At 38.7% G+C, this 17888-nt stretch overlaps 1 protein-coding gene across 1 annotated transcript; it reads right to left on the bottom strand.

Moving 5' to 3' along the window:
* Positions 1-10660: 10660 nt before the first annotated feature.
* Positions 10661-15335, bottom strand: LOC137233650 (farnesol dehydrogenase-like). The gene is made up of 2 exons (XM_067756858.1): positions 14623-15335; positions 10661-13261 (listed from the first exon to the last, which is right to left on the bottom strand). Exons 1-2 carry the CDS (start codon positions 15193-15195, stop codon positions 13103-13105), a joined length of 732 nt encoding a protein of 243 aa, XP_067612959.1. The 5' UTR covers positions 15196-15335; the 3' UTR covers positions 10661-13102.
* Positions 15336-17888: the final 2553 nt, after the last annotated feature.

The raw sequence follows: 17888 nt of genomic DNA, 5'->3' as shown, positions 1-17888 counted from the left end.
ATTGCACCGATGCTCCGATGGTGGCACATAGCAACAAGTTCCCTCTGCAAAAGCTCTCGGGATGTGAAAGAAGAGGACTCAATCGATCACTCTCTCAGCCGATGTTCAGGATTGTGGACAAAACAACTCGGATTTCTGAGCGCACGTTTTTTCGAAAGTCAGGCAGAGGGTGCGAAGGTGGATCTTTCGATTATAATTTAGATCACTAGAGAAAACCCGAAGTTGGGAAGGTGAAGCTTGCACTCCTTACTTAGTTAGTCGGATAAAGGAAGTGGTTCTTTGAGTACTACAAGAAAGAAATCTGATTGGACGTATGTAACGCCATCCTGCATTAACTGGGACATTCCAAATTCAATTCGAAATCGATCCCCGCACAGCAAAAGAAATACCCTGATTTACCTACTGGGACTTATTAAAGCTGCAAAAGACATGCCCCGCCATATTTCCCCAAAGGCTGTGAAAAATCCATTGAAATTCAAAAAACTCAAAAGCTCAACAAAAATGTCACTTACAGTGAGAGATTAAAATTACTAGCTTTGTTAGTTTTAAGTAATGACTTTCTCACATTTTTCAATTCCAATTTTCTTAATTCAAATTCCACTTAACTGACCTTCATCATCAAACCAAACACGACTACCACAAAAACCAACAACCGCAGCGGTTATAAATACCAACGTTGGGCGCAATGTCTGAGAAAGCATGTCAAATGAAATTAGATGTACACGCCATTTTATAACCATATGTTGGCTTGGCGACCTCGCATACAAATCGTACAATAAATAGCTTAAAGGAGGTGGGAAAAATGCTTTGGCATTAAATTTTGCAGATGCCACAGCACAAAGCAAAGAACCACAGCATGCGTGTGAAGAAAAATGTGTAAATAAAATTAAATGAATGCACTTGGCGATTTGATGCTGCTGGCATACAAAGCGAGCGGGAAAGGTAGTCAAGCGCCCACATACACACTTCCACACGAGCACCTAAGAAGTTAGATTTACAGTAAACTTGAACTTCTGAAATGCAGAACACAAAACAAGGATGAGCCAGCAAAAACGTTCAACAAATTTGGACACTTTACTAAATTTGATATAGTTTTGATGACCTCCGAATGCAACTTTTTAGGATGCACAGCTTATAAGTAGTATGACTAGCTCTTTGAGTGAAACACCACCCTTCCGCGGGTAGGAAGGACTTCCCATTTTGAACGCGATTACCTTTATCGTAAAAGTGAAAATTGTACGCATCTTATTTCGATTAGTTGGCCTAAAGCATGCGATAAACGCGTTCAGGTATGGGGACATCGCCTCGTCATTTACACACAGAAGCCCCGATCGGATATTTGATATGGTCAACGAGAAGTTAAGCAATATGTAAATACCAGCAAAACGGTGTGTCAAATACTTTCGCATGAAGTGCAATGATGCTACCTCGGCATACAGCACGCAGCTACAACAGGAAGGTGTTACCAGTAGACTAAGACGTACTACACGGACTCTCATTGGTTATTGATCCGTCTAAATCCCAAACATTAAGCATTAATGAGCCTAAGGGAACCTACTGATTGTTGTTTTCCGATCAGCAAGATCGCGCTACCCTGCAAGAACTAGTCCACTCAGGATTTACCAAGCTGACTCGAGGGCCATCTGTACAACTTAGTAGCCCTGTGTAGCATCCCAACCACTGCATTCTTAATCGCAACAACTTCCGCTTGGAAAGCTTTAACTTACCAACTTCGATCTATTCTCATGCCAAAGAACTAGTTCACGGCCCCAAAAAGATCATTCTTCGAAGTCCTCTCGGTAGGAAATGAAGAGGTTACATGTGTTAGAGATATTATTATAGTTCCAACCCAAGAATTTTTGTTCCCGGTCATTACTTAAGGCTGCATAATTTATATTCACGATAGCAACCTGCAGGAAATAAGAAAGGTTTAGCTCATTTATAGTGCATAAGTGTCGCGATAAAGACGAAATTTTGCTGTTATGATCGATGCATGAAAGGAATTCAAAGGCAGCAAAATCCAGGCAGAAAGACTCTTCATGTGCTCTATGTGCTGACCATACACATTCTGTTTATAGGTTCCCTTAAAGACAACCAACGGCCCTAAAATTCCCTCATTACCAAGCAAGAACGAAGTCATTTCTTTTGGGAGTACTATTTTAGTTGCTAGCGGTACGAAAAAACCCACATTTCTGTCTAGCTACCCTTGATTGGGAGGACATATTTTTACTTTTTGCATTTAGATTGATCCACTCAAACCTCCATTGGAATCAAGTTTAATCATAGAGAGAGCTCAGTGTGAGGAAAAAGATTGCCTCGTGGAAGTACCTCATCTGCGGCTCTGTCGAAACCTGCCAACATTACCCTGGGAGTGAGAATTGATCTTAAAGAGCCGGACACAGCTATAATATATATCAAATGGATTCCTGCACAACAGTATATTCCGTCTATGGCTCTATAATTTCAATCACAGCGCGGTGCGACCTTGGCAATTCACACGACGGGTTGTAACTAGTCGAAATGATGGGAAGATGAGCGGTAGACGCGTATGTGAGCAGTCTTTTGCTGGATATGAATCCGGTACGCTCTGTTACTAGCATCGACTGCCCTCCGGATAAACGGCAATCAGCTGACAGATAAAATAAAACCGGTAGAATCGGCAAACAGTAAATAAAAATAAAGTAGCATTAAGCTTGCTTCGAAAACCGATTGGATCCGAAGAGCATTTTTTCTTTCTTCAAAATTATTTTACAACTTTTTCTTCACATTTTAGCCCACTGTTCGCTATTCACATATGTTACATAAGTAGATAATTGCGAAAACTAAAAATCCTCAAAATACATTCACACACACACAAGTAGGAGCTCCAGTCTCCGCATGCGTGTTTTGTGCATATGTTCATATACAAAGGCGTTATTGAAGTGCTTCCGGTCGCTGTGTTGCATAAATTCCACAAAAAATTCTGACAAAAAATGTGCGTTGCACACAAAAAAGAATTACAGCAAAAGGGCGGTAGCAAACAACCGCAAGCGGTGGTGGTGGCAGCATCGTCAACCATGTTTGCGACCACATTTGGACGCGTCCTTTGTGTGTTACGCTCTAGCGGTTGCTTTGGTTGTGGCAATTATATGCCTTTAGCGCATGCGCTTGGAAGTGCGTGAATTTGTGTGTTTGTTTTTGTAGCTCCTCTGCTGAATACTACGCATACATACAAACATTTTGCTTTCGCAGTTTGTTTGTGTCTGTGGCTTACAGTGCTTCCAATTACAATATTTGCTTTAGGGCGTGCATAGCTAAGGTTAAAGCATTCAAGGATAATAAGGATAAACAGTTTTTGCTTTTTATAATTTTTCGTAGGCGACGAAGCTAATCGGATTGGAATTATAATGCTAATTAATGGCTTTCTGATATATAAAGCAAAAGTGCATGTATTTTAAAGAACCTAAAGTGTCTGGCTTTACAGTGGGTAGCAAACTGCATTGGCTCTGGAGTTCGGGCTAAAGGGCTTTTGAGGTTAGCAGCATCTGTTAACTATAAGGCGTTCTTGCAAGCGGGCTAAAGTCTTCGAGCAATCGCCTTCTCGCGGCACTTTCTTATAACTTAAGCCTCGTCAGCTCGTTGCTGTTGTTGTTGTTGTAACGATAAAGGCACTCCGTGCAGGTTTTTGGAAGTGCTAACGAGGTTGATTGCATTGGTCACATCCCGGATATAGTTCTGATACGCCCTGGTAACAAGCACAATTAACCTTATTTTCCATTTCAGCTCGATGAAAATCTTGGGGTCGTTGAGCCCCGCTTGCTAAATATACTTGTATGATACATTCGTATTTGTAGCAGGATTTTAGATTGACAATTGGGTTGCGGAAGCTGTGTAGCTTTTTATTGCGCCTATTGACCCTTTGTGTTCCCTATATGCTTGTCCGACTTACTACGGACGGCAGTGTTATCATAGAATTTATGTTTTTTCTTTCAACCAATAGAAAAAAATGGCGGTGTGGTGTGGTCATAGCGTGTTCCACCTACCACACCGAAGATCATGGGTTCACGCACCGGCCAAAGCAATATCAAAATTCTGGAAACAATTTTTTTCAATTAAAAGAAAATCTCTCTTAGCGGAGTCGCCCCTCGGCAGAGATTTGGCAAACGCTCCTGTCCATTCAAACCACAACCAGCATCACGGGATGTGCATCAATCACAATTTTTAACCCCAAATCCAAATAGTTACGGGGTAAAAACAAGCTACCTGAAAGCTCTTTTTATTCTAAAACAAATCACTTAAAATAGAAAAGAATATGCTTGAGATACCGATAAGATATAAGAGAGTGAAGCGCGAGGCAGTAATGAAGGAGTACGGGAGTGTCCTTGTTGAAGCATCAGAGTTAGGAGGGTATTTTCATCACACTCATATTGAGGTGACTACGTAATATCACTACGCTGCTTTGGATGTTCCGACAAACAATAAAGGAAGGCAGGTTGAGGCAATTCGGAACTCCGTTAAGTAACATCTAACAGAGATGGTCGCCGAAAGCTTTATACACACGCGTGTGTTGTATTTTCAAATTATGTGAACCACAAAAGAATAGCGAACCCGTACTTCTGGTAACGCATATCAGTCTGAGAGGAACTCAACAAAATTAAACAGAGAATCAGATAATCCCAAACCCAAACGATCGCAATAGGACTCCCTAAAATCATTCCGGAATGACCCCCACATCACCATGGAAGAACAACGAGATCGTCCCCAAAATCACTCCGAATCGACCCCGAAGTGGTCCCCAAATGACCTATAGATAATCCTGAAATGAGCCCGAATGGTTCGGCTCTAGGCTCTTTTCATGTTCAAAGCCGGAGCGGTTGCAGGGCGTATTTTTCGTTGCTACTAATACACTGTTGTAGCAAATGCAAACAATGCAGCACTCTTTAAACTTTTTTTTAACTTCCCATCAGCATAACGTAAAGCGCCATAAGAACTCCAGTAAATTTTTTTTCACGTATACCTCCAGGATAATATCATCAGTTTTTTACAGCGGCTATGATTTAAAACATATATCAGGACAAAACCTGAACTTAAGAGGCCTACAGTGTGTTATATTTGATCCTCGAAACAAGTCTTTACTTCCCAATTATCTACCCAATTTAAAGTACCACTTATTGGAAAGAACGAATCCTTCTAGGACTTGTCTATATGCTGTCTGTCTGCTATGTCTGAATTAAAGTTCGGTGCATCCCTACAAGGATTGGGAAGAATCTTTTCGAGCCACTTGAAACTAATCTAGCATTAGGATTTTGTCAAGCGAATTTAAACGGCGATGGTATAATCGTACCATACCTGTCCTGATTTGTGGCCAAGATACATGGATGTTATCAATATTAAAAGAAGATTCTCGTATTATAGAAAAATTAGGTTTGGACCAAGTATGTCTGCTAGACTGGGTCGATTTATTAATCGATATTGTGCCATCGATTTTTCGATGGGATTTGGGCTCAGGAAAAAAGTTCCACTACGCATACCCAAAAAAATAATTTTCCAGCCTGCGAAATTTCATTTTTTTTTTTTACTTTTTTCGACTTTGATTTTTAAGGTTTTTTTCGTGACCTACTAATAAAAAACTCATTTGATTGTAAAATGAAAATGTTTTTAGTAGGTCATGAAAAAACCTTAAAAATCAAAGTAAAAAAAATTAAATTTCGCAGGCTCCAAAATAATTTTTTTGGGTACGTGTAGTGGAACTTTTTTTCCTGGGCCCAAATCCTATCGAAAAATCGATGGCGCGATATCGGTTAACTTTCATCCATACAAATCGACCCACTATAATGTTTAGTAATAAAATGAATGCGAAAGATGTCACCCAACTTGGCTCTCCTTCCTGTTGCTAATCATCTCAAATAAACCCATTTTAGTGCTAACCAGAGAAAGTAATAATAATTACCTGCAGTATGACCACATACAATCACTCTTTGAATCGCAAAAATAAGCATATAAAATAAACTAAAAGTGTTTCAATTATTATACCTTTCATGAACATGAATTGGTATATTAACTTTGGTCCTACAAACATCGAGAAGAGAAAAATAGAAGATAGACTCACCATTAAGTATACAGAATTGATCAGGGCGACGAACTGAGTTGATATAGCCAAGTCCGTCTGTCCGTCTGTCCGTCCGTCTGTCTGTTTGAACGCAAACAAGTCCCTCAAATTTTGAGATATCTCAATGAAATTTGGCACAAGGACGTATTTTTGTATATCCATACAACCGATCGTTCAGATAAGACGATTTTAGTCATTCCTGCCGCAATTTAGAAAGTATAAACGTCAAACTCGGTGATATATATTCTAATATATCATAGAAGATATTCTGAAATCACTTTGATCGGAGCTATATAGAGTATATATCCCATACAACCGATCGTTCAGATAGAAGGATTTTTGGCCATTTCTCCATTAGTTTCCAATATAAAAACGTGAAACTTGGTGATATATGTATATTCTAATATATCATAAAAGATTTCCTGTAAAAATCATTTCGATCGTATCTATATATAATATATATCCCATACAACCGATCGTTCAGATAAGGGGGTTTTTGGCCATTTTTTATTTTATATTTATCTTAAAAATCGTTTAGGTATGTACATCTATTCGCTATAAATTTCTTATCTTATACATCCTATAATTTGGAGATTACGAACGAGATAGGATTATTGTTCAGCCCCATTCACACACACACACACACACACACACACAGCCGAAGACAGTCACGCCATTACTTGTTTTTTAATTCATTTAAGTAATGAGGAAATTTCAACACCGAAGTGTATAGAGTTGGGTCGTTTCGTTCTGAACTTGTTCAATTGACCGGGTCTCTCAACTGAACAAGTGAACTAGATCTTCGATTTCGGTTCTATTTGTTCTTTTAGTTCGTTTTATCTAATGTTATTCTTTCTCTCTTCTCGTTCGCGAACATTGTAAATTCATATATACATACGTCCAAATTCACAGTGAGCACGAATGTTGATGATGCCACTTACACTAAAAATATACATACATAAAGCATTGCTGCATACACACCCCCTCTATACTTGTTGAGTTTTTCGTGGGTGTGAGCAACAGTGAACAAATTTGCTTGAAAAAAAGGAACAGATGAACAAAAAGAACAACTTGTTCGTTCATCAGAAAAAGAATGAAAGAACCGAATCTCTGCAATGAACGAAAAAGCACAACTCTAGAAGTGTACCTAAATAAATGCCTTTCCAAAGCAGTGGTAACATTTTTGTTACAAAATCAAAATTTCCAAACTTTATCTGCTCAGAAATTACTTACCTAGCTGGTTAGAGTAGAAGTCTTAGCTGCATATTTATGTTTTTTTTTCTTTTTATATCCCCCGCAGTGTATAAAATTATTGAAGCAGTTTCTAAAGCACATTTTTGACCTCTTTATTATTAAAAACGACTTATTAATAAAAGACTTTATTTATAATTCACAATTTTATTTAACACTTTCACTTTATCACTTAACAGTGGATAATCTAATTAAAAACTGACCCGGTTAAGTGCTTTTTTAGCGACCACGTGTTCAAGTTTATTGAGCGAACGATTTTGCTTCGGTTGTCACGAAGTGTCGACATGAAGAAAAAGTATGTAAGCCAAGTTGTTGTAAAACACAGCAGCATTGCACGATGATTGATTTATTAGGGCTGGCGGTCGGCTACTGTTGTACTTGCTGCTAAGTATGTATGTATGTCTGTATGCCAGTGCAAAGAAATGCCGGCATACAGCCACTGCTGTATGAGTATCTATTTATGAATGTTTGTTTATTATTTGAATTAAAATGCAGGTGCACATATTGGTGTGTAAACTTATACAGGGTACTATATAAAGTGTTGAGAAACATTTTCGTTGAGCCATGTCTGTTGGCTTGTCTGCCTGTATGTTCATGCCCGCGTAAGGTGATAACGTAAGACATGTTAGGTTGAATTGGCCGGCTCGTGAGAACCTCACATAAACTGAATGAGTCCATAGTGAGAATAGAGTCCATGATAAGCAAACTATTAAGGATAACTATTCTCCAAATATAGGCAAGCTAGTTTTGGTATCCGACATCGTTCGCCGGGTTTTCTGTTTCAGCTATTTATTTTTATACCTTTCATGAACATGAAATGGTATATTAACTTTGGGCCGATGTTTGTAACGTTGGGAAATATAGAAGATAGATTCACCATTAAGTATACCGAATTGATCAGGGCGACGAACTGAGTTGATATAGCCATGTCCGTCTGTCCGTCCGTCTGTCTGTTTGAACGCAAACTAGTCCCTCAAATTTTGAGGCAATGAAATTTGGCACAAGGATGTATTTTTGTATTATATTAGACATTTGTCGGATCCGGTAGGATCGGACCACTATAACATATATCTCCCATACAACCGATCGTTCAGATAAGACGATTTTGGTCATTCCTGCCGCAATTTAGAAAGTATAAATGTGAAACTCGGTGATATATATTCTAATATGTCTTAAAAGATATCCGGAAAAAATCACTTAGAATATATATCCCATACAACCGATCGTTCAGATAGAAATATTTTTGGCCATTTCTCCCTTAGATCCGAATATAAAAACGTGAAACTTGGTGATATATTCTAATATACCATAGAAGATTTCCTGTAAAAATCATTTCGATCGGAGCTATATATAATATATATCCCATTCCGATCGTTCAGATAAGGGGTTTTTTTGTCATTTTTATACTCAGTTGAGCAGAGCTCACAGAGTATATTAAGTTTGATTGGATAACGGTTGGTTGTACATATATAAAGGAATCGAGATAGATATAGACTTCCATATATCAAAATAATCAGGATCCAGAAAAAATTTGATTGAGCCATGTCCGTCCGTCCGTCCGTCCGTCCGTCCGTCCGTTAACACGATAACTTGAGTAAATTTTGAGGTATCTTGATGAAATTTGGTATGTAGGTTCCTGAGCACTCATCTCAGATCGCTATTTAAAATGAACGATATCGGACTATAACCACGCCCACTTTTTCGATATCGAAAATTTCGAAAAACCGAAAAAATGCGATAATTCATTGCCAAAGGCGGTTAAAGCGATGAAACTTGGTAGATGGGTTGACGTTATGACGCAGAATAGAAAACTAGTAAGATTTTGGACAATGGGCGTGGCACCGCCCAATTTTACAAGAAGGTAATTTAAAAGTTTTGCAAGCTGTTATTTGGCAGTCGTTGAAGATATCATGATGAAATATGGCAGGAACGTTACTACTATTACTATATATGTGCTAAATAAAAATTAGCAAAATTGGATGAAGAACACGCCCACTTTTTTAAAAAAAATTTTTTTTAAATTCAAATTTTAACAAAAAATTGAATATCTTTACTGTATATAAGTAAATTAAGTCAGAATTCAACTCCAGTAATGATATGATGCAACAAAATACAAAAATAAAAGAAAATTTCAAAATGGGCGTGGCTCCGCCCATTTTCATTTAGTGTGTCTAGAATACTTTTAATGCCATAAGTCGAACAAAAATTTACCAATCCTTTTGAAATTTGGTAGGAGCATAGATTCTATGACGTTAACTGTTCTCTGTGAAAATGGGCGAAATCGATGGAAGCCACGCCCAGTTTTTATACACAGTCCACCGTCTGTCCTTCCGCTCGGCCGTTAACACAATAACTTGAGCAAAAACCGATATATCTTTACTAAACTTAGCCCACGTACTTATCTGAACTCACTTTATCTTGGTATAAAAAATGGCCGAAATCCGACCATAACCACGCCCACTTTATCGATATCGAAAATTACGAAAAATTAAAAAAATGCCATAATTCTATACCAAATACGAAAAAAGGGATGAAACATGGTAACTGGATTGGTTTATTGACGCAAAATATAACTTTGGAAAAAACTTTGTAAAATGGGTGTGACACCTACCATATTAAGTAGAAGAAAATGAAAAAGTTCTACAAGGCGAAATCAACAGCCCTTGGAATCTTGGCAGGAATACTGTTAGTGTTATTGAATATATAAATAAATTAGCAGTACCCGACAGATGATTTTCTGGATCTCCTGATCCACATTTGGTCGATATCGCGAGAACGCCTTCACATATACATCTAAGAGCCACTCGCTTTTAAAACCCTCATCAATACCTTTAATTTGATATCCATATCGTACAAACACATTATAGAGTCAACCCTGGTCCACCCTAATGGCGATATCTCGAAAAGGCGTGCACCTAAAGACCTAATGCCCACTCCCTCTTAAAATGCTCAGTAACACCTTTCGTTTGATACCCGTATCGTAAAAACATTCTAGAGTCACCCCTGGCCCACCCTAATGGCGATATCTCGAAAAGGCGTCCACCTATAGACCTAATGTCCACTCCCTCTTAAAATGCTCAGTAACACCTTTCCTTTGATACCCATATCGTACAAACATTCTAGAGTCACCCCTGGCCCACCCTAATGGCGATATCTCGAAAAGGCGTCCACCTATAGACCTAATGCCCACTCCCTCTTAAAATGCTCAGTAACACCTTTCGTTTGATACCCATATCGTACAAACATTCTAGAGTCACCCCTGGCCCACCCTAATGGCGATATCTCGAAAAGGCGTCCACCTATAGACCTAATGCCCACTCCCTCTTAAAATGCTCAGTAACACCTTTCGTTTGATACCCATATCGTACAAACATTCTATGGCCCACCCTAATGGCGATATCTCGAAAAGGCGCCCACCTATAGACCTAATGCCCACTTTCTCTTAAAATGCTCAGTAACACCTTTCGTTTGATACCCATATCGTACAAACATTCTAGAGTCACCCCTGGCCCACCCTAATGGCGATATCTCGAAAAGGCGTCCACCTATAGACCTAGTGCCCACTCCCTCTTAAAATGCTCAGTAACACCTTTCGTTTGATACCCATATCGTAAAAACATTCTAGAGTCACCCTTGGTCCACCTTTATGGCGATATCTCGAAAAGGCGTCCACCTATAGAACTAAGGATTGCTCCCTTTTAAAATACTCATTACCACCTTTCATTTGATACCCATATCGTACAAACACATTCCAGAGTCACTCCTGGCCCACCCTAATGGCGATATCTCGAAAAGGCGTCCACCTATGGACCTAATGCCCACTCCCTCTTAAAATGCTCAGTAACACCTTTCGTTTGATACCCATATCTACAAACACATCCTAGAGTCACCCCTGGCCCACCCTAATGGCGACATTTTGAAAAGGCGTCCACCTATAGACCTAATGCCCACTCCCTCTTAAAACGCTCAGTAACACCTTTCATTTGATTCCCATATCGTACAACTAGAGACACCCCTGGTCCACCTTTATGGCGATATCTCGAAACGGCGTCCACCTAGGGAACTAAGGATCACTCCTTTTCAAAATACTCATTAACAGCTTTCATTTGATACCCATATCGTACAAACATATTCTAGAGTCACCCCTGGTCCACCTTTATGGGGATTTCTCGAAAAGGCGTTCACCTATAGAACTAAAGCCCATTCCCTTTTAAAATACTCATTATCACCTTTCATTTGATACCCATATCGTACAAACACATTCTAGAGTCAGCCCTGGTCCACCTTTATGGCGATATCCCTAAATGGCGTCCATCCATAGAACTATGGCCTACTCTCTCTTAAAATACTCTTTAGTACCTTCCATTTGATACACATGTCATACAACCACATTCCAGGGTTACCCTAGGTTCATTTTCCTACATGGTGATTTTCCTTATTTTGTCTCCATAGCTCTCAACTGAGTATGTAATGTTCGGTTACACCCGAACTTAGCCTTCCTTACTTGTTTATTTTATATTTATCTTAAAAATCGTTTAGGTATTTACATCTTTTCACTATATATATCTTATCTTATACATCCGATTATTTGGAGATTACGAACGGGATAAGATTATTGTTCAGCCCTATTCATGAAAGGTATGAAGTCTTCGGCACAGCCGAGGACAGTCCCGTCCTTACTTGTTTTTATCTACATTCTCTACACGATGTCAGGATGCACATATGCATCGAGTAATATTTGTTTGCTTGTGGACCAAAGGATATGACACTTTTTGGGAAATGGGATACCCCTTTTTGCCCGCCTCTGGAATAAAAGGCACTCTCAATTCTGCATGTGGGTGGAAGCGGTAAAGACGAATGCAAGCGGTGAAGATTTTATTAGGTTTCTTTACAAACAGTTTTTGGGCCTTATGCGGCATAATTTGAAGAAGAGCAGCTACCCCACATACTGGAGGGTAGTCATAGGCCACACAATCCTCTCTTCGGGTAATATTTTCCCCAAGAACAAGCCTGATAATAGCTGTTATGCTATTCTTATTCTATATGAGCGTCTATAACAGTATCAAGGGTTTCAGCTGCTGTCCATTTTCCATCAGCGCGATTTCAAAGATTCTTCTTTGAATGATTCTTGGAAAGACTCATACTGACTCTTCGCTGAATCCTTCGTGACCTCCATTGACTAGCAATGGAATTTTTTTTACGTTTCTTTAGGGGCGTATGTGTAAAATATAAAGGAAAATGATATTCATATATTTCATATGCATATATGTATAGAGGGGAAATAGAGATAGGAAAAGGGATAGGAATAGGAATAGGAAAACGAAAAGGAATAGAAACAGGAATAGGAATAGGGGAAGGAATAAGAAAAGGAACAGGAATAAGAATGGAAAGAGAAATTGGGATAGAAATGGGCATAGGAATAAGAATAGGAATAGAAATAGGAAAACAAATTGTAATAGGAATGAGAATAGGGATAGGAATAGGGCAAGGAATTTTTATAAGAATAGGAATAGTAATAGAAATATGATTATAAATAGGAATATGAGTAGAATAGCATATAATCTTCAAATTAAATTCTACTTAGACTAGCCTGAATAAAATACTCTATGCAACAAAAGTATATCTAGGTCTAGGGTCTCCAAAAATTTAAAGTGAGTGCTACGCAATGAGAGCACAATTGTGCTATGGAATGAGGACCCCTGATCTAGGTACAACTAAACTATACATAAGCGTGAATGTGCCCATCACTGACATTTATTTCTCTCACGCCGCTTCAACTTTGATTTCACGTATTTGCACGTGTGGTGGTGTTGAAAGTGCGAAAAGAATACACCTTGAGACATCTTCAGCTTTCAACATGGCAATTCCAAAGCCTTTCGCATAATCGATCATGCTGGTATCGGTCGCGCCAGGACTAACGCTCTGGAATAACAAAAGAAGTTATTTATCAATTAACATGATTTTTCTCTTTTTGTGCGCAATAAAGTAACAAAAGTAGATCTGAACAGAATCAAAATTCTAAAATTTTTGTGTCATGCAAACTACGGTTTTTCCCAATACCATACCTACCAACCTGTACATTGGGTTTTTGGTACCTGCACTGATCTCTAGGAAACGCTATTCGAGCCTACATGATACAAATCCTCACGGTTTATTATTCAAAATCAAAAAGCGCCTTTCTTAAATACTTCACTTGCATTTTTCCAAATTCACAGTATCCTTGAAGAACGTGATGCGGTAACTTCTGCATATAGGATTTTAGGAATGTAGGCTGCCAGTCTCGACCAGACGGCCACTTTGTGCTGATCACTTAAAGCTGGCAAGGCAACCAAGTACCCATCTAAGCGAGAGCAGTTGGCACTTAGTCAGTGGAATGCTTAAACAACAATTGTTACTTAGCGCGCTTGTCTCATAGGAACTCTATTTAGCGACTTGCTTATGATCCAATAGGTTTTTTGTTTTTAATTATACTGAGGCGCCAAGATGTTTCACTTTTACTGAAAGTAATCATAGGCCTAACCACTTGCTCTGTGAAAAACTTATATAGCCTTAATGTTTCCATTGTCTTACCAGAAATTGGCTATGTGACCAAACGGCGAATCCCTAGCAAAAACTAGGAACTATGTTATAAAATGATTCCGTCGTCTTGCCAAATAATAGAATCTTTCTAGTCCTATCCTATTTGCTGCTTTCTAGATAGCCATGTCACTCCTTATAACTGGAGTCTTAGTCTGGCAAGTACAGGACCGCACAATCATTTGCTTCTACAACCCGCATTTCCTACATCTGTGATCATTGACTGGTCGTAGTTTAAAAGCATTTTACGCCTAAAGACAGTGTCGAATGAGAATACCTGTCATGAGCATATAATCCCCTCCTTTTAGTGATAAGCGTCAGTTTTTTAGTCTAAGATCGTAAGACCTGCATATGATCTTCGCCACTTTGCAGCGCTGGGTTCTACGCCTCTCCTGCTTAGTCAATCATGTGCAAATCTTGCCTCGTTTTCATCATGCTCAATCTGTTAGGAACATGTATGTTACAAGCTTTGACGGATGTGCCCTTTTTGGCTAACTCGCCCGGTTCCTCATTTCCATCTATTTCTTATCCAGTACTTGCACCTTATTTTCTCGTTTCAGGAGTATCTTACGATCAACGGGTAGGAACAGAATTGGGTAAAAGTGGTTTTCTAAACCTTACTACTCCTTTAAACTCTGCAGCGTTAATAATAGATTTGTTTTCGAATGCCGTCTTCTAGCCTAAAACATCTATTCTTATACACTTACCGTTACTTTTACTTTCGCACCCAGTCCCTTAAATTCTTGACGATAGACATCTGTTAAAGCTGTAATCGCATATTTCGATGGTGCATACATATTAACGTGTGAATCTTCAATATTTGGTATATTAACAGAATGACCCGAAAGACTATTGACAAGCACCACATGTCCATCAACATTTCGTTCTTTCATCGATTTGAAAGCGCGTTGTGTCGCAAATACCACACCCATAACATTAATTTGCATAAGTTGTTGCATTTCCAATGGATCCATTGTACAAGCTAGGCCAGGTAAAAGGATACCGGCATTATTCACTAAAATATCGACACCACCCAATGTCGTGACAATCCAATCGAACGTCTTATTAACAGATTCTAGAGATGAAATATCGCAAGCCAGCGTGTGGAAGCGCTTTTGTTGCTCAGCTGGCAAATCAGGTTTATATGCTTCCATAATTTGCAGGCGACGTGCAAGTCCTACCACGATTAGATTGGCCTTGAGTAGATCCTTGACGACCTCAACACCAATACCAGCGCTGGCACCAGTAACTACAGCGACACGATTCGACCAACGTTCCATTATAATCTTACTGTGTTATATAACTAAAATGAAAATTGCTCTAGCAATGTTTTATATGTGCTTGGTGTTAGTTTGCTATTAATCTTGTATATCAATGTTGTGTGGTATAATAACCCAATTCAGTTGTTAACCTTCGTATATGCCAGTGCGAAATATTTTGTTGAATTTAACTTTCATCAGATCAGATGTTAAATTTTTATTGAAGTCAGTGTTTATACAGATCTGCACTTACTAGATACATTAAATGGCGCGTCATATAGTTAGTGAAGGAGAAAGTGATATATCACCACATAACATAGTAAGCGATATGTCATAAAAATATTAAGGCCTAAAATGAATCCTATCTAGAAAAACTTTAAAATTAAAACTTTAAGCATAGTTGATCATTTCCTACTGGGTACTTCCAAATTTATTTTTATTTCAGTATAAATGAATATAGATAAGCCGATGCTAACTCAACTTTGTGAGCCACTGCGCAGTCGTCTATAATAAAATTGAGAAACTGTGCTCTGTCGTCAGAAAGCTAAGTAAGAATTCGGTGCTCAGCGTTGCCAGAGGAAACCTTCTCAAAGTTCTTACTGGGGGTTCAGACTAAGGCAGCTTTAATAGCGGCGGAGTTGTGTGTGTCGTTATTTTTCACTGTATTTTTCTAATTTGTGGCAATTCCGCCGCAGTTATCGCAATTTGTCGCCTTATTTCTATGCCGCCAAAGGCATTGTCCCATCAGATTGTGAGCTTGGAATCAGCATCTTCGCTGGGTGCTTCATTGCTGCCTTTGGCTAAGAGGGCAAACTTCCATAATCTAAGCACTTTTTAGATATTGATTACCAGGTCATCACTTTGAGAGTTCACGACAGGGTTGAAACCTTACCTCGTTCGCCGAATTTTTGGATCAAATTTGGCGCTATATTGTTGTCTCATAGTTCAGGCTCTATATACTAACGCCTTTCTGAGTCTAATTTTACTTTTAGGACGCCTCGATTCATACACTCCTCTCCTTGAATTTGAACTAAACTCGGTGTGGATAGAATGTCCACAATGTTACCGCCGCAGATGTTCCAGGGACCTCGAATCGTGCGAACAACTAAAATTCTATAGGCCGCCTATCGAAACTTGGTCCATCTGCTAGCTTAAAAGTAAAATAAATGTAAGGCGCTATAACCTCCGTGAAGAGTTTAGGCCGAGCTCTTATCTTACAATTTACGTCGTGCTTCTTTTTTTTAATTTTTCCTACATTTTGGGGGGACTGCTGATTCCCAACGGCATCTGCAAGGCAGATGAGCTTTCACTAAGTAGAAGCTTTTCATGGCAGAAATACAATCGGAGTGCTTGACAAATCACTGCTGAGGGGCGACCCCGCTTAGAAACCCGTTCTTCTAATTTAAATAAAACTTGTTTCTAACATTTTGAGGTTAGTTTGCCAGGGCGTGAGCTCAGGATCTTTGGTGTTATAGGCGGAGCACACTACCAGCTTAATAGATATTTTAATGTCTATACCTGCAACTGGGTATGAACCGGGAGCCCGCGAAGTCGATTAATCTTAATCCATTAATAAATGTGCGGAATTACTATTTTTATTTCTTTGAAAACAAACACTTTTTTATACATTTATAGGTTTCCCCCTCCTCGAATTGCCTTTCTGTATCCGCCCCTGTATACGCATTATTAAAACAAAGGTAGGCATTGTGAAAGACAATCAACTGACTAAACATGTTAATTCTGTTTTTATCACTGTCAGCGTCGCCAAAGGCAGCAAACTGAAAATGTTCACGTTTTATTATTATTAATTAAACGGTTTTATTTAGCTTGAATTGCTGGCTGGCACGAATTTTTTAATTTAAAGTAACTTCTCGATTGGCTACAAGCTTGAAATTTTGAATATAGTTCAGAACTCGATCACAATGCATGGATCGAACTATTTCAAAAAATCGTATTTGTGGTCCGATTTGGTTAATATTTCGAAAAAAAATTACATACAGCCCTGTAGCATCAAAATACTTTGGAGTTCGAGTAGGGACAAGTATACGTGGGGCAGAGTCGAGTCAAGTCTTTGGAAGGATTATGTATTGAGGACTTAGATTGTAACAAATTGTCAGGAAAGAGTCCTTGTAATAATGAGTCACTAAATGAACTAAATAGAATGAGAAATTATAGGCAATTAAATAAAGACTAAAAACTTGAAAATAAAATAATTTAAAAAAATATTTGAGTTAAACGGTTTTATTGAAAACAATACTTACATGAAGGTACTAGTTAGCATACTCCTCATCAATCTAGGGCGTTGATCAGGCAATTATATAAAAGAGTTGAACGCGTAAAATTTCTATTGATAGTCATATATAAGACCAACTGAAACTTGATCAGGTTATGCTACGCCTCACATTTTTTTAATTATTTTATTTTAGAAAGAAAACAAACTTGATACTTTTTTTTTGTGTGGGCACAGATCCAGTGTAGTGCCAGTGTACTACCCAGTAAAAATAGTACGGATTAGTTCCATAGCTTACACACTTGACTATAACCTTGGTTAGGAGCCATACGGCAGATTCGGTTAATTTTGTGGGAAAGTCTCTCTCAATATTCCCTCACTAGGGTAGGCACCTTGTCGTTGGTGTGAGGGCTTGGCCGAACTCCATAGCGCCCGACTATGAGGCGGAGCTGTTTAGGACTGACATCTACGCCATTCGCCTCAG

The sequence above is a fragment of the Eurosta solidaginis genome, chromosome 5 (assembly GCF_040869045.1).
Source record: "Eurosta solidaginis isolate ZX-2024a chromosome 5, ASM4086904v1, whole genome shotgun sequence".
Classification (NCBI taxonomy): Eukaryota; Metazoa; Arthropoda; class Insecta; order Diptera; family Tephritidae; genus Eurosta; species Eurosta solidaginis.
Note: the sequence above shows the minus strand (reverse complement) of the source record. Positions and strands in the feature narration are given on the sequence as shown.